Source organism: Taeniopygia guttata, chromosome Z (genome assembly GCF_048771995.1).
Source record: "Taeniopygia guttata chromosome Z, bTaeGut7.mat, whole genome shotgun sequence".
Lineage (NCBI taxonomy): Eukaryota > Metazoa > Chordata > Aves > Passeriformes > Estrildidae > Taeniopygia > Taeniopygia guttata.
In genome coordinates this window covers 65,849,259-65,874,893 of record NC_133063.1, presented here as the reverse complement: position 1 = coordinate 65,874,893, position 25,635 = coordinate 65,849,259, and the positions used below count along the sequence as shown (strand labels likewise).

The 25,635-nt window shown below is 38.4% G+C and overlaps 1 protein-coding gene across 2 annotated transcripts in view; it reads left to right on the top strand.

Annotated features, from left to right (window-relative positions):
• SV2C (synaptic vesicle glycoprotein 2C) overlaps positions 1-25,635 on the top strand; it is a 109,354-nt gene that overhangs the window by 22,768 nt on the left and 60,951 nt on the right. For both annotated transcript variants that reach the window (XM_072922576.1, XM_072922577.1), the window contains one exon: positions 2,799-3,503. In XM_072922576.1, the coding sequence (XP_072778677.1) occupies positions 2,921-3,503 (583 nt within the window). In that variant the 5' untranslated portion in view covers positions 2,799-2,920. The remainder of the gene's footprint in view (positions 1-2,798; positions 3,504-25,635) is intronic.

Sequence of the window (25,635 nt, the reverse complement as noted above, 5' to 3'; positions counted from 1 at the left end):
CAGACTTTCCAGTTACTTACTTGTAGTAATCAGTCCAACATAATTGAAAGGGTGGGAAGCTATCATGCATGGCTGTAAATTATTCCTCTTTGTACTTATCACCTTAAGGCATGGATTTCAGTTCACTGAGAAAGCAAAGCTGTTTAAAAAAACAGTGTTCAGATTAAGCATTTTGCTTGGAAACTTCAGCAAGATAGAAAGACATTTCTGATTTTTGTCAGACAGAAATTTTGCTCTGTTTGCATGTTTTTTGATGACAGAGTTATGCTCTCAGTGAGTATGAACAGGTGAACTTCCTTGTTGATGTACCTGGTTTATCACAAACTGCAGCATAAGTTCAGTTGTTTTTGCAAACTTGACTTTTTGGAGTCTGTTGAACTCATGAGGTAGGTATGCTACAGAAGAGTAAAGCATGGTTTTACTAATGTTGGCTCTTAGACTTTTTTTCCATTTGTTATTCCTAAACTCCTGCTTTCTTGAAGATATAGATATAACACACACACACACACACACACACACACACATATGCATCCTGTAGTAATAGAGAATTTGACAACTGAAAACCCTTATTGGACAAATAAAAAGAAACCAGTATCAGTCTAAGAATTAGAGGGGTTCAGAGTTTAGGTTAAATGGGTTGTATGGATACTATAAACTTACTTAAAATCTAGGAACACACTGTACTCATGAACACTCAGAAAAGCACCTGTTAGGATTTCATGGAGTTCTCGAAAGTATTTGTAGAAGGCTTCAGCAGATCCAGTGAATGTTTTGATGCATTTCATGTTCACTAACAGCTAGTAGATACTTCTAGCTAGAAGGACAACTTCTACTGAACACCTTGAAAACTGGGAAGCTGTAATTAGAGAAACTGCCTTGGCATAAAAGATTCACCAGGATGACCTACTTAAAAGGATCTTCATGTACCTACAGTCAGACTACAGTTTGCAGTCATAAATATTACATCAGGGCTTTTTTAAGGCTGCATTTCTCTTCCAGTAAATGCTTCAGTTTCCATTAATAGTTGAATAGTGCCATCACATTTGATTTCTTTGAGAAACAGTCAAAGTGTATGAAATTAATCCAGAGGAAGATAATAAAAATAAGGGCATTTTTTACTATGGGTAAATTTCTATTATTAAAAGGCTAGGGATATATCTTTTAGCATCTGAAGTCATGTCTATGTGATTGTAGGCTTTGTTTTCTTGTATCAGAAGTACATCACATCCTTAGTTTATCTAACCAGTCTGTAGTTTTTCCTATCCCTCAAAACACTATTGGTCCTAAAACTCATGTCTGGAGCATACTTCTGGAGACAATATATGCAATAGAATGAGTAAAGGGCAACTTCTTAAAGCCATTCCTTGGTCTTCTCCTGTAAAGCTCTGAGGGCAGTCCACACTGCTTCAGAAAGGGTGATAAGATTAGCTTCAGAAATTTCCATCTATTTTTACTCCTGCATCACATCTTACTGTCTCCTTAGTTGCATTACTGCAGTTTTTCTGAGGTAATGCTGGAAAATGGATCATTAAAATTATCATGGTTAAAAATAACCTTTTCCCGAAGCTGGAAGCAGGCAGTGTTTTCTTAGAAGCACTTCTGAAAACCTGCAGCCTGCTTTCTCCCAGAAGGGAGGCTTCTACAATCTGTTGCAGTGTCCAGATTCACACACGTGCACACAGACAGACAGACAGACACACACACACACACACACACACTCTCCCTTAACTTTAGACACATGAGTAATGGTACAATTTTGTAATTGATTTTAGCTGTTCTAACTACAGACTGTTGCCAAAGAATGATCCTGCATTTCATCCTTCTGTATGCTTGCATGCTGCAGCCATTTCTTTTTTCCCATCCCTAGTGACAGTGCAGATATGTGGTGAGCAACTTGTCCTGTAGATATGCCTGAAAATTGCACCAAGAAGAAGGGAAAAGTTAATCTTCACTCTAGTAAGCAACTGCTCTTGACTCATTGTGTCTGCATTTGATGCTACACAAGATGGAAAGACATAGCAGTGGGGCAGGGAGGTGAATTGGGGCAAAATGTCTTGGTGCTTTCATGCAGCTTGGTTAGTGGGAACTCATGCTGGACTAACACATTGGGAAATGCGTTAGCTGATAATATACAGTTGCTCCACTCTGCCCCTACTCTGAGTATAGATAGGGAAGAAAGGAATATGACTTAGGTATTGGGAATCTCCAAAGTGTGAAAGTGCCACCACTTCTGCCCACGCAGCTTCGCACATTGAATTTTTTAGGGTGGGATTTCATATTGCTGAGACTCGGTGTGAGTGCACTGTGAATGCACTGGCCATATTCAGTCAGCTTTGAGACACTGGTACAGATTGGAGGAATACTAACTTTTTACAGGATTTGTGTTAAATAGAAGGCTAGACAGATATTTCATGGTAACTCACTGAGAGAAAGGTTAGTGTTTGTAGCCCGTTCTTATAAAACAGAATTTAAATGGGAAAGGATATTGCAGACAGAATCTATATGATGTATGATGCATGGAATTGGTTGGTTTCTTTCAGAATAAAACCTGATATCTGAGACTAGAGAGTAAAAAAATGAATTCTAAAGATTCTCTGATAGAGATATTAAATTTATCTTTAGCGTATTTTCCTTGTAACCTGCGGTATTTGTATCTCTGAAGAAAATGCAGGCTTTTATATTCGAAGCCCTGTATTCTGATGTCCAGTGCTTCAATAAAGATGGGGATGATTCTGTGTCAGTGTGAAGAGGCATCTAAAAATAGTGAAGTATAAGCTTTTTTCTCTTATATTTTACAGGTTGAGTATTACAGCTTCACTTGTACCTGGGCTTTTTCTACTGATGTCCAACACGCAGTAGACATTCCAAACAATATTTGGCAGGTGCCTTTGCAGCGTAGCAGCAGTCCTTTTGATACAGGATGGAGGACACATACAAAGACAGGACTTCACTAGTGAAAGGGGCCAAAGATATTGCTAAAGAGGTGAAGAGGCAAGCAGTGAAAAAAGTGAATAAAGCAGTTGACAAAGCCCAGGATGGTTACACACAGAGGTCCTACAGTCGATTCCAGGATGAGGAAGATGATGATGATGATTACTATGGTCAAGGAGGAAATTATGGTGTAGAAGCTAATGATGATGAAGGATCAAGTGAAGCAACTGAAGGACATGATGAAGATGATGAAATTTATGAAGGAGAGTATCAGGGAATCCCCAGCACGGGGCAGGGTAAGGATGACATGGTGGCCTTAGGTCAGTCTATGCGTGATGAATACAAGGATCGTCATGAACTGGAAACAGAGAGGAAAGCTGATGAAGAAGAGCTAGCCCAGCAATATGAATTGATAATACAAGAATGTGGCCATGGTCGTTTCCAGTGGGCCCTCTTCTTTGTGCTAGGAATGGCCCTAATGGCTGATGGAGTGGAAGTGTTTGTGGTTGGATTTGTGTTGCCCAGTGCTGAAACAGATATGTGCATACCCAATTCCGGATCAGGATGGCTTGGTAAGTAAAGTCTTCATTGTGTCTTTTTGCTATTTAAAGATTTGCTTACAGTAAGACTAAATATGTATTTGTCAACAGAGAAGCTTGAATATAAATACAATTTTAAAAATAAAATTAATTGTATGTATTAAGAATTTAATTAATATTGTAGCTTTAATTTAAGGTGATTGTTTTCTTAGTCAGTCAGTAAATAAATCACTAAAGAGAAAGACTGCACTGTAAAACTTAATAAGGAGAGGGACAAATTATGTTCTCATATGCAAGAGTAGATGTCCAAATGAACTAATCTAAAAAAAACAGCCCACATATGGAAAATTGGAGTCCTGTAGAAATTTATAGGTGTAATGAAGAGCAGATGATAGAACTGCATGGGAACATTTTCGCATGTGAATCTTTGAAATAGTGAGGTCAAATAAAATCTAGAAAATACAAAAAATTCCAGTGAAAAGCTATCTACTACAGCCTTTCACTCTTTGTTTTTAGTCTTTTTATACCAATGACTGTTCTCTAGCCATCAAAAAAAAAAAAAGAAAACTATTTACTTAGGGTCAGGGTGACAAAAGAATGAACAAGAGCCTAGGGTGTGCTTTTTGTGTCCAATCTGCTGATGAGGATAGGCTGTGTCTCATCCCCTTGCTTGTTCCCTCCTGTGGTGTGAGAAACAGGCTGTCTGAGCCAGTTCTGTGTGGCTTGGTGAGAGCAGCAGCACTGCAATTAGGTCCACACTGTCTTCTCTGGATATGCCTGGGCACAGCAGGCAAAACAAGGCTCTCATGGGGCAGGGCTATGGAGAAAAGTTGTAGAAATGGTTCCCCAAAGAAGAGGGAAGGCAGGAGCCTGGGCAAATGGGATAGAGCAGGAAATGAAATGTATATGTGTAGGTAAGTGACTTGGGTCTGAAGACAGGAGAAAAGGAGGGCTTGCAAGAGATTTAAAAGCCTTTGTTTTCTAGCAGATGTAGCTTGTACCCTCCATCTTTGCAGCACGTGTTTATGTTGCAACAGATCTCATTTTAGTTTTGCTCAGTTTCCTGACACATTGATACCAGCAGTTTGGCTCTGTGTTTTCAATACTGTTGGCTGCAGTCTCCCACAGTTACATCTCTATGCTTCCCTTCAGGTGACAGGAGCATAAGAGGAAACAGGCGAGGAGTTCTCAGATGACTGTGTCCTTTGCATTATTTTTTGCCATTTAATCATTTGTTATTAGAACTATTTGCCTATATATACAGTGCAGTGATTAAACTTAAAATAGAGGGAAATAAATAATTAAAATGTAATGGTTAAAGAGGCTGAATGCATATAATTTCTTTTGTACTGCTTGCTTACACAAAATTCCAACATTATATGTGTCATGCTTGGACCTGTGAGCTTTCAAGTCTACTTCTTAAAGAAAGATGAGAAACAAACAATACTAACTTCTATCACTAGATAAATGTCAATGAGTCTGTGCAAATAATAACATACAATGCATTCATTAGAAAATGAATGCTCAACGTGCTTTATTAACATGATTTTTTCATCTAGTACTTGGCAGTCGACAATATCTTTAAAATGTACATCTCAATTTTTATAATTTTTTAATTGATAGAAAAACATTCTCACCCCCATTTTTTAATTACTGATAAACCTGCTTGTTTTACCGCATGCAGCCTTCTCAACAAATTAAAGACTCAAAGTTGTCTTTGTTCTCCAGGGTGATAAAATATAAGAGTAACCCCCAAATCACCAATTAATTCGTATTGCATTGTGTTTTCTACAAATAGTATTCTTTCTAAACAACTGCATTAAATATTATGGAGGTGTTTGGAATTGGGAGTGGGGAGTATTGTCTCCATGGTAGTAGGGACCATGAGTATTCACATCCACCTGTTGGGGTCTGACCCATGTCAAGAAGGCTGAGGATTTCTCTGTCACTAGAGTTCTCATGATGCTGCCTTGAGATGTACTGGAATAAGTCTGTAAATATTTAACTAAATTCAGTACAGAAGCTGTTAAATATGCCACAGTGTGTGTGTGTGTGTATGCATGTGTGTGTATAAATGATGCTTGTTGACAAAATTTAGGTAACAGCTCTGGAAAACTCAGCGGTGCAAGTAATGTATTCTCGTGCCTAAAATATAGAAATTGTAATATCTCTTCCTTTTGCAATAATATAAAACTAGCCTCTCTGTTGTGGTATTAACAAACAAATAATTATGTACTAAAAGATTAACATACAAAGGCAGGACAGAATGGCGATAAGTAATTTCTTCCTCAGTGTGTATTGAGGGCATTACAACACATGACAGTTTAAGCAATAATTTCAAAAAAAAATATATTTCTTGCCCATTGTTACTAAAAGTATATCACAAGCTGCAAGTCATCAGTACACTAATGTGCATATGGCTTATAAACAGAGTAGATATACTGCTTCCAGTAGCAAGCATAACCTTAATTATACAAAATATTCATCATACCAGTGAATGCTTAGTGAAAGCTTTCTTATGTTGTCAAAACTGAGCCCTCACAACCATGCATTTCAATTGCTTTGCACTTGTGATTTCACCTTATAATTACATCCTAACTGGGGTCTTCCAGACAGGCATAATTCTTTTTCTCATTATTAGAATTCCATAATCCAGAGGATTCTAATATTGTTAGAATATTAAAGTCACAGGACTAATGCTAAGAGTTGTAAGGTAAAATCAGTACACATACACAATATTTATTTTTTAGGCAATTTTCTAGACTAGATGCACACTAAGAACATCTTAATTTGTCTTTGAAAAAGCATTCATTGATTTAGTTGTAAAAACTGATTTCTAGTTTATCATGCCATGACAGTTTTTAGAGAACTTGAGCTAATTAGAAACACATGACAATATTTATTGACCCTCCCTGATGCGTTTTTTATTTTTAAAAATTCACTTTCACAAGGAGAATTTCCCAAAATCCTTCTATATTGACCCTTGCATGAGCTTGAAATCACTGTTTATTGATCACCAGCAATGTCTCAGAGCATAAAATTACATAACAAGTGTGCTTGTGCTATGAACTAGCCTCAAGTTGTCTTTTGAATTAAATAATAAACCAATACTTTTTTCATCTCAAGTAAGTGGTTTTCTTAAGAAAAGGGCAGTTGACTAGTCTTTTTTATCCAAGATTATAGTGACATGTCATGAAGCACGAGAGAAAGGTGTCCCTGCTGTATATATAACGTGGCTGGACTTGCCAACTCCTGCATTTAAGTGGATTCACACTGGCCTTTTGGGTTCCGGCACTGATGAGGCAAGACTGTATCTTCATGGGACAGGTTGTAGGCTCAGGTCTAAAGATGTTACTTTAACTCTTTTCCTGCTTGCTTGCCTTATCTCTTTGGTTTTATCAGTCAGAAACAGACTGATTTCAGGTTAATTCTCTGGGCTCTGATTTGGGTATACTTTTCTATCCAATTTTTCTCTGTCTTTCCATTCAGATTGTTCTTAAGTTTTATTGTGGGAGCAAAGCAGTTTTTCCCAGCTATATCTATTCAGGATGCCGTGCTCCTTCTGACCATCCTGTCGCTGGTTCTCCCATGGGACCTTGTGTGTAGGGCCCTTGAGAGCTGCACTGCTGTCACCATGGTTAGCAGTACATACAAACTGACTCCTGCTCAGCTGGCCACGAGGCCACTCCTCGCAGCATCAGTTGGCACCTTTTTCAGACAGACACCTCTGTTCTTTTTTTGTACGTTGCATGCAATCATAGAATAATTTCAGTTGGAAATGACTTCTAAAATACACACAATCCAAACCCCTGCAATATGTATGGACAGCTTTAACTCAGTCAGGTTGGTCAGAGGTCCATCCACCTCAATAGTAGGAAAAAAACCTCAAAATCTCAGCATTTAGTGATTATTTTGAAATATTTTGTTTTCATTTTTTACTTGTGTACCATGAGAGTGCATGAACCAGGCACTCGTATTCACTGACACCTTTTACAGAGGCCAATTGCTCCTCAATGATTTCTAATGGTCTCCCTGGTCTATTTTGAATTCCTATATGATCCTCTATATGAAATCTAGACTGAATGATCTCTGGAGGGTGAATACTTTTCTACTCTTACCATTGTGTTAACCTATGTATTAGTCAAGACTTAGATACAGATTCATAGACAGTACAATACCAAACCTATAAATAATTTTTATATATAAAAGACTTTCTTAACTGATGACTCAGCCTAAAGACATTTTCTTCCTTCTAAAAAACACAAGTATTGTGGTAAATCACTGGTCTGATAATGCAGGTACTGTGAATATGAACAGCAACAAATAGCTTATCTTGGAAATAAAATTGTTTTCTGAAACCCCACATTTAGTGTCACATAATACCTTGATCTAAGAGGATTTTTTCTGAATTTAATGATCAAATTTTTGTAGTATTTGTAGAAAGAAAAGAAGAATATAATTGACATAACTAGGTCTTTTGGGCAAAAGTAGTTCTCAGTCTGGGACAACAACCTACCAATTCTGCATTGATTACCAACTTGTGTATTAGCTGCTTTAGTAACAGTGCTTCCCACACCTACTCTGTCTTAAAACCTACCAAACATAACCAGCATAATTTTAATCCATGCAGTTCTTTCTCTTTACATGATAAGAAGTGCCCTCCAGAGATTTGGTAGCTGATGTAATGTGCTTATAAGCTCTGCTAAGAATACCAAATGATCTCTGAATTTTTCCACTTCTTAGTTTAACGAAGTACTGGCTTGCCAGATCCTTGCTATTTAATTTTATTCTGGTTTTGCAATGATCATTTTCAACAACTTTGTATTCAACAAATGCCTTCCTTGAAACTTACCAATGACAAATACAAGTCCTTCCATTGGGACAGAATAACCCCACTCACTGGTAGAAGCTACTCACTAAAACGCTGGGTAGCAAACAGCTGTGCAGAAGGGTCTGTGGCTTTTAGTAGGAAGTAAGTTGACATAGGACAGCAGCTGCATGGGCAAAATTGACCAGTAAGCAGAGAGGAGTGATTATTTTCTGTTCTCAACACAGTGAGCCCACATGTTGGATTCTCTGTTATGTTGTGAAGCCACCTGAAAAGGAAAAATTAACAAATGCAGGCAAATTTAGTAGAAGACTAATAAAGTGACAAGAGAATTGGAATACATAGCATAGAAGAAGAAAGAGGACCCAGTCTTGTTTAATGTGGAGGAAAAAGGTCTGAGGCGAATCAGTCTGTACTATTTGGCACCAAAATTGAGAGAAACTACAGTGACAATAGATGAAAATTTTCCTTAGCGGAGCACAAAGATCAGAAGTTGCAATTGGAGATCATCTGGTATGATAAAGAAAGTTCAGAGTGAGGCAGTCAGCTACTGAGAATGTTGCACAAAGAAGCTGTGGGATGTTTGGGAGATTTTCAAGAGCTGACTGAAGGCCTGAAGCAAAGTAATCTTGCTTTGAAGGCAACTGTGCTTTTAGCAGAGGTCAGAATAAAGCTCTTCAAAAGTCCCTCTCAACCAAAATTTTTCTGATTAGTTGTCTGCAAATGTATGATACTTCCACCTACCTATGACTAAAACACAAGTTGCAGCTGTTACACTTCAATAAGCTTTTAAGGGAGAGTTAGAACTCATGAATTAGACATATACTTGCTGTTTCAAACACACACTAGAATCTAAATTAATTTAGGCAAAATCATATAGTTTTAATTATTTGTCCTTCTGAGATCTAGCAGAAACCTGGAAGCGTGTGACCAAATGGTTGTGAATAAAGTGCTGCACAAGCTGCACAAGTATTTTTTAAATATTCATACATCTACATGTCTAGTGGGATTATTTGCTGCTTAAGAGGTTCGAGTTTAAATAGATTGTCACAGAACTGTCCTTACACCACAGTGAGTAAAAAGTCTACTGCTGACATAAGTAGTTATCTGTGTATAACATTGTTGTCTTGTTTTGTTGAATATTGATATAGGTCATTAGAGATGGATGAAATCTCTTCCATGTTACTGCATAAAATACAGCGGTAGAAGGGGAATGTCTCCTGTTTATATTCCAGTTATTAGTATGGTACGGCATTTGTTATGACACAATACACCACAAGTGATATAAAATAAAGGAAACCCTGTTTCTCTATTTTTTACTGTTATGTTGATGATGACCTAGTAGATGTTCTCTAAGACACATGAAATTTGTATAAATTTGAAAGTTAAAATTTTATTCAAGAGAGCTCAGATATCAAAAAATTAGGTATTTTTATATGATCTGGTATATATATACACAATAAAAGCATTTCAATAAAGACTATTTACTGGAGCCATATCAGATGTTTGCTTGCAAGGAATCTCACTGAAATAACAGTGAGAGTCTGTTGCACTTACAGTTAATAGTAGTAATAAATCTTCAGTAGCAATAGAAATATTTAGAAAGAGAGTTGCAGTCTAATGCATTCTAAATCTCCAGAACAAGGTAAAAATTGGTCTGTAGGATTAATGTCTTACTCCTTCAGAAGGAGATGCCAGAAATTCAAACACCATCATGCATGCTGTTCACCTTTGGTACAGTTCAGCTCCCTTGCAAATGACATTATTAAAAGTCCTCCTAGTGCTTTTCCCACTTCCCTTCCAAACACAATTTTTTTGAGGGAGAAAAATTAAGAGACAGATCCTTACAATTTCTAAGCTGTAACAATATATGGACAAGTGAAAATGCTGGTTATGTCTAGTTTTGTTTTCTGACGGGGAAAAGGGGACAGTGGAGAGAATATGCAATGTGATTTTGTCTGTTATGACCTGGACTAAACCTGTATCGCATGGAACATCATGGTCTGTCACAAGACAGGAACTGGGAGCACAGATTCAAACCATTAATGAGATATAGTGTACTCAGTCCTCTGTACTGGTGCAGGCTCCCACTATAAGCAACTGTCTAAGGTGAGTGTCATAGCTGCCCTCCTTTTCTGAGTATGATGTAGCTCCCCAACCACCTTGTGGAAGCCAGTATTAAGAGGGTGAACAGACCCATTTCAAATGTTTTGCCTCTTTCAGGTTGTTTATGCATGCAGTTTTACTGCAAGGACTCTTAAGTATCATTGAGCCCTACACATCGTCCTGCTCAGGACAGTCCCAGAAAACAACACACCTGAGAGTCTGAGAGCGTTGTCCAAACACCTTTTGAACTCTGTCAGGCTGGTGCTGTGACCACTGTTCTGGGGAGCCTCTTCCAGTGCCCAGCCACCCTCTGCTTCCCCTCGTGAGGAAGATGTAGACTGCAATGAGGTGTCCCCTCAGACTCCTTCAGGCTGACCTCAGCCACTTCTCATAAGGCTTCCCCCCAAGACCCTTTATCATCTTCATTGCCCTGCTTTGGATACTTTCTAGTAGTTTAGTGTCTTATTTTTACATTGTGGCACCCAGAACTGCCCCCAGCACTCAAGGCGAAGCCACCCCAGCTCGGAGCAGAGCGGGACAGTCCCCTCCCTTGCCCAGCTGGTGATGCTGTCCCTGACGTCCCCCAGGACCCATGTTAAACTTCCACGTCCCTTTCTAAAGTGCTACTCTCCAGTTTTTATCATCATTCATTAGCAGAGAAAATTAAAGATAAATAATTATTTCTTGTAGTTTTCTTCAAATATGTCTCATAGATTGAGTTTGTCTAAAATAATCTGAAATCCTGTTGCTCTTTTGCTCTTGACAGGTTATTTTCTGGCTCTGCCTATCCCATCACAGATCAGTAATTTTACCATTTATGTCACACAAATTTATAGTCCTACAAAAGTGGCCAAAAGAAAGAAATGCTTCCCAAAGGAAAAGCCTGAGGGCAATGTTGATTTCACACATTTAATTTGGCTGTCACCTTCACTTTTTCCTCACTCTCAACTACCATGGGATCCCTGGTTGACAATACATCACTTCTTAAATCAATGTGTCAAATAGAGCTTTTTAGCCAAATTGAACATTTAAAAGATGACGGTGCACTCTCTTCCAAGTCTCAGATTGGTTAAATCAGCAGCAGAGTTTAATATAATCTGCAAGCTTTCAGATTTTTTGTGTAGCTTTGAATTTTGCATCTTGCATTAAATGCCTAGCTATGAAAAGAAACAGGGAGTGTTTGAGTTTCTTGCCAGGATGAAGAAATATTTCTACAGCAAAAGGGGTAATGAATTTCCATAAAACATGGACCAAACCTTATTTAATGGCTTGGTCATCACAGCTGGGTAAATATCTCCCTATGCATTTAATTCTTTAATTTAATCAATCAAGAATTTTTGAGCCTGTCGAAGTTTGACTTGTCTTTTTATCTTACATTATCAGTATGCTGCAGAATTAAAAGAAAATTGTATGTTATAGCAATCATTTGAAATAGCTTCTTATTCCAGACCTTTGGCTTGTTTAAGGGAGTGTCAGTGCTGAAAAATATGGAAAAAAAAAATTTAATCTAGTCTGGCTTCATTTTACTGCAGATGTAATTCTTTCCTAGTGATAAGTGCATCAATTGATTCACTTACCTCACACTTGTTTCACTTGTTTGAACTATCAGTTTATGATTGTTTCAAATGTATGGAATATCATTGCTTTCATAGCTTTCATAAGTGGTGGTTATACAACGTTATACAAAAAATACTTACACAAAGGAATAAAATAGAGTCACTGATAGAAGAATACTTGAATATGACATATGTATGTTTTTTTACATCTTCTCTTCATGCAAATAAAGTCTGTCCAGAATACTGTGATTTATTGACATTTGTAATAAAGTCTCTTGTTAGCATTTAGTCTTATTAATTTTTCAATGCTTTATCAGCCCTATATAGAATGAGAAGTATTGATATAAGGGAACAATATAAATGTAAGATTTTTTAGTTTCACATACTACTCACTGGCCACAGGAGTCTGGGAGGAGTTACTCACAGATTTATTATGTAAGCAGAACTGTGGGTAACAGGAAAGTTCTGTTAGTAATTTTTTTTTTTTTTTTAACTAGGGAATCTCATATTTTACACTCAGATCTACTTTACTTACTACTCACACTGCTAGATGGGCACTTCCATACTGCTAGCTGGAAAATGTTGTTTCCTGGCTCTACTAAAACTATGACATGTTTATACAGCATCTACCAACCTGCTTTGGTAAGAGGAAAAAAAAACAACATGACTTTTTGATGACACATTATATATGTTGAGTTATTCTTGCTTAACAAGCAACTTTACCAAGAATAAACATGTAATGGACAAAGTGTTTTCAAAGACCCACAGAAACCTGTTTAGCAGGCAGAAAGCTGTTTTTATATGGCTTTTTGAGGGGATTGCAGAAATTTGGGAGAACACTATAAAGTAGAAAAAATAAGGAAATGGTGTAAAATGAAACTGGCTTTACATCCATTGTGCATTTTCAGTGACAGGCAAAAGTGGCTATTTGCAAATTTCTTCATGTCAGTCTTTCTGAACTGAAATTATTTGCTTTATACTGGCAAGAAGTGGAGCATCTTACATTAATTTGAAGGAGTATGGATGAATATAACCCATGTGATATGTGACTCTATTGCGCTGCATATTGCTTTTGTCTGGCATTTGTCAGACCTGTTCATTTTCACAGAGAATAAGTATTGTCCTAATCCATTTGATTTCAGGGCAATTTTCAAGGTTGGTTCTAAAGTTGCCACTAGCAAGTCATGTTAAATGGATATTATAAACTGATAGATGCAGTAATCTAAAAAAAAATTCCATTTAGACATTATAACAGTGCCTCCTGGTACTATGGTAAATACATAATTAAAAAGCCTGTTTAGCTTCACCAGCACCTCCAGGTGTATTGGCAGCAGACAGAAGATTATTCTGATCCATTATTCTTAATTCTAACATTGGATTATTTAATCTCTTTTGTTGACTCTAAATTGGAAAACAGAAAGAAGACATGGGATGGAAAATATTTTTTTCACTCTCATGCAGCTCTGTGCTAGGTGAGGTGGACCAGGCATCTTCTCAGACAGTGGCAAATCTGTGTGTTTCAGACCCTTATTAATTTTGGTAACCTGTTTGTGAACAGGTTCAGCCTAATTCAATGTCTGTTTCTGTAAGCAAAAGGTTTGGTTAGGTTTTAAGGGTTTTTCTTTATTTTTCTTCAGGGTTTTTTTTTGTTTTGCTTTTTTTTTAGAGTAATTTTTTTCTCCCCCCACCCTTTCACTTCATTGGAATAATGATAGCAACAGCCACTGTATGGATGGAATGAAATAAAAAGAAGGTATTTTCTCCCATTTATGAGGAAAGAAGTTTACTTCTGCACTGGGATATAGTTACAGAAAATAGATTTAATGGCTGATTGAACACTGGAGAGATAACAAATGGTTAGCCTAAATATTGTACCAAAACAACTGAAATTGTAGTTTTGTTAATTAGTTCTTAGTATCACGTGTTTTGATTTACTGCTTTGGATGCAACTGTTATTAACATAGGTTTTTATGGCTTGGAATTTTTGTTTAATTAAACACTAATTAAAAATTAGTGACATTCATGGGCTCTGCTCTATTTAGGGTCAGAAGCAGGACTAGTTGAATTAGAAATTAATATTCAGGCAATAAAACATGTGGCTAAAATGAACAGTTTTGATATGAAATGAGATGATTAATGTAGATGACTGCACGGGCAATTTAAAGCTTTAGTGAAATATATATTTTGGCTTTGAAATTTAATTAATCCTAGCTCATTGCACAGTGCTATGCACTGTTCAAGCATACACAGCATTTATAATCATTCTGATTCTCAGGACTGCCATGGAAGCGCATTTCAAATTGCAAAGTCACAGCAATTCCTACCATGACAGGGTCAATTCAGAAATGGACAAAGAGTGCATTGAATTTAGCATCTAAATCTGAGAGCAGAAAAATCCAGAGGAACCTCCGCAGTTGCAGTGGGACAAAACAGGAATTAGGGGGTCTAGGACAGCTTAACTAGGTGTGTTTTATCCAAAGCTTATCTGTTAGGATTTTCTAGGTAGTGCCAGAGGGAATTGTTGGATCAAAGGAAAAGATAATGCAAAAATAGTATGTTCAATGATAGCACCTAGGGAATCTGTCAACAGCTTTATGTCAGCACCTGGGATTACCTGAGTTTATGTTCATGTCTGTGCTCTATGTATTGCATATTGGTAGCTACCATCTTGTAAAATATTGTTTATATGGGAATAAAAGTACCATATATTGGTTGTCTTTTACAGTTCCACATTGATAAATTTGAATGCTGATTGACTGTTTGTGTTGGAAGTAGCAAGAAAGTAGTGCTTTAATCTTTCTTTGTATAATGCACTGTTGATTTACCTATCCAAGTAATATCTGTATGAAATAGCAGTGTGACTGTCAGTATCCAGTTTATAAAATATTCCAATGAAAAAATGGAATAACTCTGATAAAATTTTATTCTGATAAATCTGTAATGGAATAAATAAAAATTATGCTAGCATCTGGTAGGAGATAATACTTTTTTAAAAGACTTAAGTTCTTGGCATGATAGCATTTTAAAAGTAGAAATGATGATGACAATGAACTGCTGCCTTATCAGAAAATGCAGCTGTGCAGAATATTCCTCAGCCTAGCAGGTAATCTATTACCTGTCAGAATCTCTGCAGCTACTGATCTTCTTCTATTAATTTATTAATTTATCTAATTTGGATATGCGGAGAAGCAGAAGCAGTTATTCCTTTTGTCGTTACAGTGTTTGAATTAAAATAATATCTGAGTACACAAGAAAGCGTGTTACTAATGAAATAATAATCCAAAACTGAGTAGTATTTCATTATTAAAAAAAAAAGTATCAGCTTTTTTTTCTTCCTACTAGCAGTATATACCTGCAAGTATAAATTTTAGATATATTGTAAGGTGAATGTCACTATAAGGAAAGTGAATAGCATGCAGAAACATAAAGCAAGAAAATAAGATATTTTTTCAAAATGAACTGATAATTTAAAGGTCTAGAGCTATATCACCTTGCTCTGCACTAAATATTTAAAATAAAATTAGTTTCATTAGCCCAAGGAGGGGAAATATGGGTGCAAAATGCTTCATGATTTAATTGAGTCTTATGCCACAAGCACTGCAGGTTGTAAATCTCACAACTGAGGTACAGGAAACTAATCAAAATTAAGCATATTAGACATATAAACATAATGGATGTTTAATGGATGGCAGAGGAAAAAAATCAAATCTTATTAATAACTGAATGAAATTTGTGTGAAAAATTGGTGTGGTCTCATTTATTTTCGATGGACAGTGTTTCTGTTATAGGACTAGAAGAGTTTTGATCAAATGCTTCCAGCAATGAGTTTTCATCTTTGTGATTTCCCTCAGGGTGGTTCTACTGGAGTAGATTCCTGAGACATTCAAGTTGTGTTCCTGGGGAAAAAAAGAGTTGTTTTTGTTTTGGTTTGATTTTTGGGGGTTTGTTGTTGTTGTATTCTTTCTCTTTTTTACTTTTTGTTGTTGTTGTTGTTGCGTTGCTGTCGTTGCGTTGTTGTCTTTCTTTTAATTTTATTTTGTTTTATTTATTTAATGGAGAGGATAGAACAGTTCTTACTTCTCCTTTCCTTCCATTAAAAAAAAAAATTCTTGGCTCATCATTGACCTTTTGATATTTGGAAGAGCAAGCTGATCTGTTTGTGTAGCCATGCCATCAGGTGTTTTTTACTTAAGTCTCATTGCTAAATTGAGACATATAAATAGTAGGTATTTGTCAGTCTAAAGTTTCGGTGACATAAAATTATGTATAGTCAAATTTTGTCCTACATTACATTCTTTCTGCTTTCTAAATATGTCAGAAGTCCTATCCACTTAATTTCAGTTGTTTTCCAACAATATTGGAGGCTTTCTATTGGCTTCTTTATCTATTTCCATTTTTGAGTTAAGTTGTCTGGAAAATTTGGACTTGGTTCTTTTGAAAATGAAAAAATATGGAAGAAACCACTAGTTTTGTATCTATTTAGTGTTTTGTACATTTTTAGGCTGTATATTTTGTTTTGTGTTTGTGAGACTTCTCTTTAGAACTATAGTACTAGGCTAACTTGACAATTTTTCTTTTACTAAATCATTCATCAAATTATCATAGTCTGTCATAATATTACAAATCTGTATTTTTTAATGGTTTCTACTACTGATAAAGTTTTTTCTCATTACCTTTAAGATCATAAGGAGGTTTACATGAAGAACTGTTGAATTACTTGCTCTTTTCTTTTCCTGTCTTTTCTGGTCAGCTGAATATGATATTGCTTTTCCTTGTTTTGCTTTAAGTTCCATTTTTTTTTTTATTTTCATGATTGAGGTCCTGTATTGCAGCTCATCAGTATTGTGGGAGAACAGGATCATTTTTTGTGAACACTAGATACAATTTGATTTTTATTTATATGGAATTTCTGGGTTGGTATTTGACTGAATGTCATCAGATGTTTGTAGGCATATTTGAAAGTGGTGCTTGGGTTTGGTGGATTTTTGGGTATTTTTTTTTTTCTTTCTTTCTTTCTTTGGGATTTTTTTCTTACTAATGGAACAGAGGGACTATTTCTTGTATAGTTTTAATTTGATTGCAGTGAGCTATCGATTGTATCATATATTTTTTTATGGCTTGTACATCAGAGGATTTCCCTGAGTTTTCTTATGTATATACTAAAGAAAAAGAATTTTAGAAATAAATAATTTTTTAAAATTGTTTTGGGTTGAAACATTATTTTTAGGTTTTTTGCCCTGATGAAAACACTAATATTTCTGTATTGCTCAATGAGTTTAAGAAGAGATTAGGTTGTATTTTCTTTTTTCCAGTAGTCTCACTGGAATTTAGTTTTTTCCTTTTTCCTGAATGTATATAATTTTTTAGTTATTATGGAGATAAAGTTATCTTTTTTTTTACTGACTGTGAAGCATATCCACAATGTGTTGTGAACTAAGCAGCTAAAAAATATGCAAAAGCAAAATGGTCTATCATGTAAAGGCTTGTTGGCACTGTGGAGTTATTACTATTAGAGAACTAAGCACAGAGGTTACTCAGCTGCAAGTTTCCTTCTTGAAAGCCCAAGAATGACTGCAGCATGATAGGTGCTATAAAATCTTCTATATTGAGAATAGGGTGCTTCAGCATTCATTTTAAAATAGCTTTATATCTTTCATGTATTTAAATAGATAAATCCTATTATGCTGATTTCTAAAAGTAATTCCAATAATACAAGTGAAACTTAACTGTTTGTATTTTGAGCCAAAGAGCAGAAAAACCCAAAATAAGTGTGTATTTAAGCATCTGCACTAAAGAGTATGAAATTTCATATTGAAACCTGTCTGCAGTCTCTTGACAGGGAAGTCAGGAGGAGTTGGATTAGTCTGAAAAGTCATAATAGAGAAAGAGCCTGATATGCTGTGGCATTTTGGGGATTTACATACATTGCATATTATTAGGTAAGAGAAGTCATTTAACATCTGAAATTAAGACACAAAATGTTTACTGTGAAAAATAGCTAGAGTTTAAACGAAGGAAATACAAGGCTTGAGAAGTCTTGAACTTGCAACGAATAATGAAAAAGTTTAGTTTTAGTTAATATGGTGTCTATCTCACGTGCTTGTTGGAAAACAGTACCTATCAGCTTTTTCAGATGGCTGAACAATTTGTGGTTAGATCCACACATTAAAATTTTACCATTCTATGTATATAAAGCTCATTGTTTCACCACTGCAAGAAGCATTTAGAGAAACAAAGAAATAGTTATTATAGAGAAATATTAGGCAGAACTTTATGCAGGAATATTGCAGCCATAGTACATCTGAGGGGATGAATGGCATAATATAAAAAGTGAAGATCAAATAGACTGAGTACATAGGTTGTAGACATCCAAAGACAGGAGCTGTAGAAAATTTGAGTTCTTTTGTCAATTCTGGAGTTATTTCAGTTTTCTTATATTTGTTGTCTTAATGGATAAGCGTTTGCCTTAATTACCTCCCATTGCAAACACTTAATTAGTAGTTATTGACAGTTGCTGCATAGGTTGCTACAATTTTCCAAGTCTTCCAATCAAAGAAACTATTAACAGACTATACTTAAATACAGGTCTGAAATATTATAATCTTTAAACTCCAAATATGCTGTATTATCAGGGTTAAAACAAATATAAATCTGGATATTCTTATTGTATTCATTGTGCTACTTATAGGCATTGCAGTACTTCAGTATGAATTCTAATATTCTAAACAATAGCATATGAAAAGATCCTAGTACAAGTAAGTAAAACACTGATCACATTATCATTCTTAAAAAAAAAATTGCTTCTTATGGAAATGCCTTAGCACCACATTTATAATTGCTCTTTCCAAAATATAAATAGCATTTTAATCTTATTTTTAAAGTTTTTTTATAGCACGAATACTATTTCTGGTTGTATGAAATGCATTCCCCATTCAGACAAATTGCCTAAACAACATAACAGGAAGCAAAAACTTCATGCTAGTTTTAGAACTGATTTATGATAGTTATGTTAGTGCAAAAAGTTAATCAGGGAGTCCCATAGCCTCTGAGTTTTTCTATTGCAATGAAATGTGACTTTTCTTTCATTGTTGTATTTTTTCCTGATTTACAAACTGATTTCTCAGAAGGTTTTGTCTGTCATTTAGCTACCAGTCTCTGAATTACAACAGAAGTTATGGCAGCACAAGTAGTAAAATGCTGCTTAACTGAAGAGACTAGTTAGGGATTTACTGTTATATCATTCTTTAAACTGTCCATAAATAGCATTTGGATACCAAGGGAGTTCTTGGTCAGCTGCTTTGTAAGGCTAAACTCTTTCTAGCCGTCTGTCCTGGTTTAGGTCAAATTTGGAGAAAGAACTCTAAAAGGGTTTCCTTTAGGAAAGCAGACTCAATTGCCCCCCCCCCCAACCAGTTCGGGAAGGATACTTCTTTGGAGGAAAGTGGAAAAAACCTGTTTATGAAACAAGCAATTTTAAACAATATTAAACAATAAAACTTCTCGCCACTCTAAGAGAGAGACAAACTCAGGAAAAATCTCCCGGGTTGCAGCTGGGCTCACTCAGTCTCTGATCGGTCCCTCCGGCTCTGGAAATACTGCGGTCCAGGCCCGGCCCGCTGGGCCACAGGTGCTGCTGCTGCTGCTCTTCTGGGTGTTCAGTCCAGAGCAGTCCAGAGAAAGGGGAAAAAAACTACAGTCCAGGGAGCTTCTTCGCCTCAGCTAGCTAAAAACTAACTAGGAAAAGAAAAAAAGGAGATCTCTCTCTCTGTCTGTCCATCCACAGACAACACAGTCCAGGAGCAGGAATGTGGAGAAGGGAGTGCAGTTCTTGAAAACAAACTCCGCGCTTCTTCCCCGCTCCCTTTCACTCCTGGAACAAGTCTTAAAGGTGTAGAACTTATTATTCAATATAAACAGAGCAGACGATTGGGGATAAAGGCATCATACAGTCAACCTAGGACATTCCACCCCTTATCCCCATATCGTCAGCTTACTACTAAAACTAATATATATATATATTCAAATCCTACAAACACATATATTATACATCCAATATACAGCTATACACAGACAATGGCAGTAATATTTAGAAAACAGTTATATTTACACATAGTTCTCACTCAACAATCAGATTTCCCTGAGGTACACATCGTGTTCTTTCATCTTTCTGCATTATCTACCATGTACAACCTGGTCCCTGTGCAAAGACAATCCCACAAATGGGTTTGTCTGTACTTGGGGCAGAATTGATCTACACTGTCTTCCCTAACAAACCTCTGTCATGCACTACTGGGACTTTGTCTCTATCTACTATATGCAAAAGTTGAGATTGGGCAGGGCCCAATCGACTGGTAGAGCCTCGGGTGTTAACTAACCAGGTGGCTTTTGCCAGATTCTGCTCCCAGTTCTTGAAAGATTCCCCACTCAATGCTTTTAAGGTGTTTTTTAACAGTCCATTGTACCTCTCCACTTTTCCTGCAGCTGGTGCATGGTAGGGGATGTGGTATACCCATTCAATGCCATGTTCCTTAGCTCAGCTGTTGATAAGACTATTCTTGAAATGAGTCCCATTGTCTGATTCAATCCTTTCAGGGGTACCATGTTTTCAAAGGATCTGCTTCTCAAGGCCCAGAATGGTGTTATGGGCCGTAGCATGAGGCAAGGGATAGGTTTTCAACTATCCAGTGGTGGCTTCTACTATGGTGAGCACATAACGCTTGCCGTGGTGTGTCTGGGGCAGTGTGATGTAGTCAATCTGCCAGGCCTCTCCATAGCTGTACTTGGACCACCGCCCACCATACTATAGGGGCTTTACCCGCTTGGCCTGTTTTATGGTAGCGCACGTCTCACAGTCATGGATAACCTGAGAAATACTGTCAATGGTTAAATCTACTCTTCAGTTTCGTGCCCACTTAAAAGTGGCATCTCTACCCTGATGGCCTGAGGCATCATGGGTCCATTGTGCTAAGAATAATTCCCCCTTGTGTTGCCAATCCAAGTTTATCTTTGACACCCCTATCTTTGCAGCCTGGTCTACCTGCTGGTTGTGTTGGTGCTCTTTATTGGCTCTGCTCTTGGGGACATGGGCGTCTACATGGTGAACTTTCACAGATAGCTTCTCTACCTTGGTAGCAATGTTTTTCCACTCATTAGCAGCCCAAATTGGTTTTCTTCTACGCTGCCAATTAGCTTTTTTCCACCTCTCCAGCCACTCCCACAGAGCATTGGCTACCATCCATGAATCAGTGTAGAGGTAGAGCTTCAGCCACTTCTCCCTTTCAGCAATGTTCAGGGCTAGTTGAACGACTTTGAGTTTTGCGAGTTGACTTGAGCCACCCTCCCCTTCTGTAGCTTCTGCAACCTGTCGTGTGGGACTCCATACAGCTGCTTTCTATTTCCGTTTCATTCTCATAATGCGGCAAGAACTATCAGTGAAAAGAGCGTAATGTGTTTCTTCTGCTGGCAGTTGGTTATATGGTGGCGCTTCTTTAGCATGTGTCACTTGTTCTTCTTCATTAGCGAGACCAAAGTTTTCACCTTCAGGCCAGTTTGTAATTATCTCTAAAATCTCAGGGCGATTCAGTTTTCCAATCCGGGCGCGTTGTGTGATAAGTGCAATCCACTTGCTCCATGTGGCATTGGTGGCATGGTGGGTAGAGGGAACCTTTACTTTGAACATCCACCCCAACAGTGGTAGTCGGGGTGCCAGGAGGAGTTGTGCTTCCGTACCTATCACTTCTGAGGCGGCCTGGACTCTTTTATAGGCTGCTAAAATTTCCTTTTCTGTTGGAGTATAGTTGGCTTCAGACCCTCTATAGCTCCGATTTCAAAATTCCAGTGGTTGGCCTCGAGTCTCATCAGGCACCTTCTGCCAAAGGCTCCAGGACAAACCATGGCTCCCGGCTGCAGAGTAGAGCATATTCTTTACATCTGGTCCTGTCCTGACTGGGCCAAGGGCTACTGCATGGGTGATCTCTTGCTTGATCTGGGTGAAGGCTTGCTGCTGTTCAGGGCTCCAGTGGAAAGTGTTTTTCTTGCGGGTGACTAGGTAGAGAGGGCTCACGATCTGGCTATACTCGGGAATGTGCAGTCTTCAAAAACTTATGGCACTTAGGAAAGCTTGTGTTTCTTTCTTGCTGGTTGGTGGAGACATCGCTGTGATCTTGTTGATGATATTTGTAGGAATCTGACGCCGTCTATTTTGCCACTTCACTCCCAGGAACTGGATCTCTCGAGCAGGTCCCTTGACTTAGCTCTTTTTGATGGCAAAACCAGCTTTCAGGAGAATTTGGATGATTTTTTCTCCTTTCTCAAACACCTCTGCTGCTGTCTTCCCCCACACAATAATATCATCAATATAGTGTAGATGTTCTGGAGCCTCACCCTTTTCTAGTGCAGTCTGGATCAGTCCATGGCAGATGGTAGGACTGTGCTTCCACCCCTGGGGCAGTTGGTTCCAGGTGTACTGCACGCCCCTCCAGGTGAAAGCAAACTGAGGCCTGCATTCTGCTGCCAGAGGAATAGAGAAAAATGTATTAGCAATATCAATAGTGGCGTACCACTTTGCTGCTTTGGACTCCAGCTCATACTGGAGTTCTAGCATTCTGGCACAGCAGCGCTCAGCGGTGGAGTCACTTCATTCAATGCACGGTAGTCTACTGTCAATCTCCATTTTCCTTCAGATTTACACACAGGCCAGATGGGGCTGTTGAAAGGTGAGTGGGTTTTGCTGACTACTCCTTGGCTTTCCAGCTCACGGATCATTTTGTGGATGGGGATCACGGCATCTCGATTCGTTCGGTATTGCCGGCGGTGCACCATTGAGGTGGCAATTGGTACTCGTTGATCTTCTACTTTCAAGAGTTCTACTGCAGATGGGTTTTCTGATAGTCCAGGTAAGCTGTTCAATTGCTTGATGCCCTCTGTCTCTACAGCTGCTATCCTAAATGCCCACTTGAGTCCCTTTGGGTCTTTGAAATACCCACTTCGGAGAAAGTCTATGCCTAAAATACATGGGGCTTCTGGGCCAGTCACAATGGACTGTTTCTTCTACTCATTTCCAGTCAGGCTGATCTCAGCTTTTACTGAAGTAAAGTCCTGTGATCCCCCTGTCACACCGGCAATAGAAACATGTTCTGCTCCCACATATTTTGATGGGATTAATGTACACTGTGCACCAGTGTCGACCAAAGCTTTATATACTTGTGGTTCTGATGTGCCAGGCCAACGAATCCACACAGTCTATAAAATACGGTTTTCCCTAGCCTCTACCTGGCTAGAGGCAGGGCCTCTCTAAGCCTGGTTATCCTTCTTTCCTGGGGCATATGTCTTGGAGGTTCTTTCAAGGGGATCGAAAATATCGTCATCATCATCATATACGGCAGTTTGATTATGAGTCACTGGAGCTGCTTCCCTTTTGGTGAAAACTCCTTTCGGAGTCTTGCCTCCCTTCAATTCACGCACCCGTTGTGCCAGAGCACCAGTAGGTTTCCCATCCCATTTCCTCATATTTTCTCCACAATCGCGCAGGAAGAACCACAGCTCAGCTCGTGAGATGTACCTTCTTTCCCCATCTGAGGAGCATCTGCGTTGGGTACCAGGACCTCTGATTTGTATTGCTGAGACTTGGAGAAAACCCTCTTTCATCTCCTCCCTGAGTTTCTTATGATTTTCTTCTATCTCGTCTTTTAGTTTCTGCAGACATGCTTCCACTGCTGCAATTCTGGCATGGGTTGGGCCATGTACAGCATCTGCATATGCTCAGAGCTTCTTTGCCATATCGAGCACAGTCTCCTCACCCTCATCTCGCTTCATTATTGCTACAGCAGAAGCATATTCATGTGGCCCAAGTCTTACAAGTTTTCTCTACATCCCGGATGTACACGGTACCAAGTCTGGATTTACAGTATCATCCGAGAAGACAATCTCTGCCACTGCCATTTCCCTCAAGCGTTGGATCCCTTGTTCTATAGTCTTCCACTGGGTCTGCTGCATATAAAGATCATCTGCACACAGGTATCTTTGTGCTACACTTTCCAGAACCCGTGCCCAGAGGCTGCGAGGGTTAGCCCCCCTCATCATTCCTTGGTCAATGACAGGATCATGTGAGAGGGATCCCAAATGTCTCGCTTCACTACCATCCAGAATTGTAGCCTTGCCTGCAACATCCCAAAGACGGACCAACCAATTAATTATAGACTCATCAGGTCGTCGAGTGTAATCCTTTCTTAGGCCATGAAGGTCCTTCAAGGAATAGGACTCAGGGGTGGCTTCTGATCCTGCCTCGGTTGCCCTAACTCCAGCTTTTGTGTCAGTAATTAGCTTTGAGGGTCTTTCTCCTGGATCATCATCGTCAGTCCCTGGCCGGTCGGTTTTGCTTTTCTTCTTCCCCGCAGCGACTGCCAGTGGCTTAGGGTTACTGTCTGGTTCAGCTACAGCCTGAGTAACTGGGGTGTTGTCTGCAGCCTGAGTGACTGGGATAGCTGCTGGTTTATCTCCCTGCCCCCCTGCCTCTGTCTGCCGGCCTACAGTATCTAGCAGTGTGCGATAAGCATAAGCCAAGGCCCAGCTTATTGCAATGATCCTTTTCTCATTAGAGTCATCATGGAACTTCTTTTTCAGATATTTCCCCACTTCAGGAAAGTGGGTTTTGAATTTGTTCACATGGAAAATCCCACTCCACAGGGTCAGAAAATTCCTTCAGGGTCTGGCCTATATTTTCCCATTCTCCACACCACTCAGGATTTTCCACACCTGGGTGAGGGGCTTCATCAGCTCCTCTGGACATCTCAGCCTTCACTCTAGAGACGCTGCAGGCTGTATAAAGGAAGTTTACCAGAATAGATACCAGAAAGATGGTCTCTTTAACATTCAGGGGAAACTGAACATTCTCGAAAAGTGGCATAACAGATTCAAAAGAGAAGAAGGAAAGGAGAGGCTGGAAAACCTCATGCCTTGCTCCTCCTCTAACAAACTGGGTGCAATTACTAATAAACCCCCAGAACATACTATTGGAACTAGGATGCAGGGTAGGACGAAAAAAACATAAACTATACATATCTTGAACAGACTCCAGTATCTTTACAAGCACCTTATAAATCACTATCACCAAGCCCAGCCCAATAGCTATTTTAATCTGCACTCTTCTACTGTAAAAACTACGTGTAAGGGACAAGAATCCTAGTGACCAGAAAAGTACTAAAACCTCAAAAAAGCCTAGAGACCAGAACCACATTAAGGACTCTACCCCAAGAGACATTATGAATGTAAGCAACATGGCTACTGACTGCTTTAACCCACTACAAAATAAGCACAACCAACATCCAATCAGTAAAGGAATAAAGGTTTTTTCCACTTTTTTTTTTTTTGAGCCCCACATTGGGCGCCAATAAATGTATTTGTCCTGGTTTAGGTCAAATTTGGAGAAAGAACTCTAAAAGGGTTTCCTTTAGGAAAGCAGACTCAATTGCCCCCCCCCCCCCCCAACCAGTTCGGGAAGGATACTTCTTTGGAGGAAAGTGGAAAAAACCTGTTTATGAAACAAGCAATTTTAAACAATATTAAACAATAAAACTTCTCGCCACTCTAAGAGAGAGACAAACTCAGGAAAAATCTCCCGGGTTGCAGCTGGGCTCACTCAGTCTCTGATCGGTCCCTCCGGCTCTGGAAATACTGC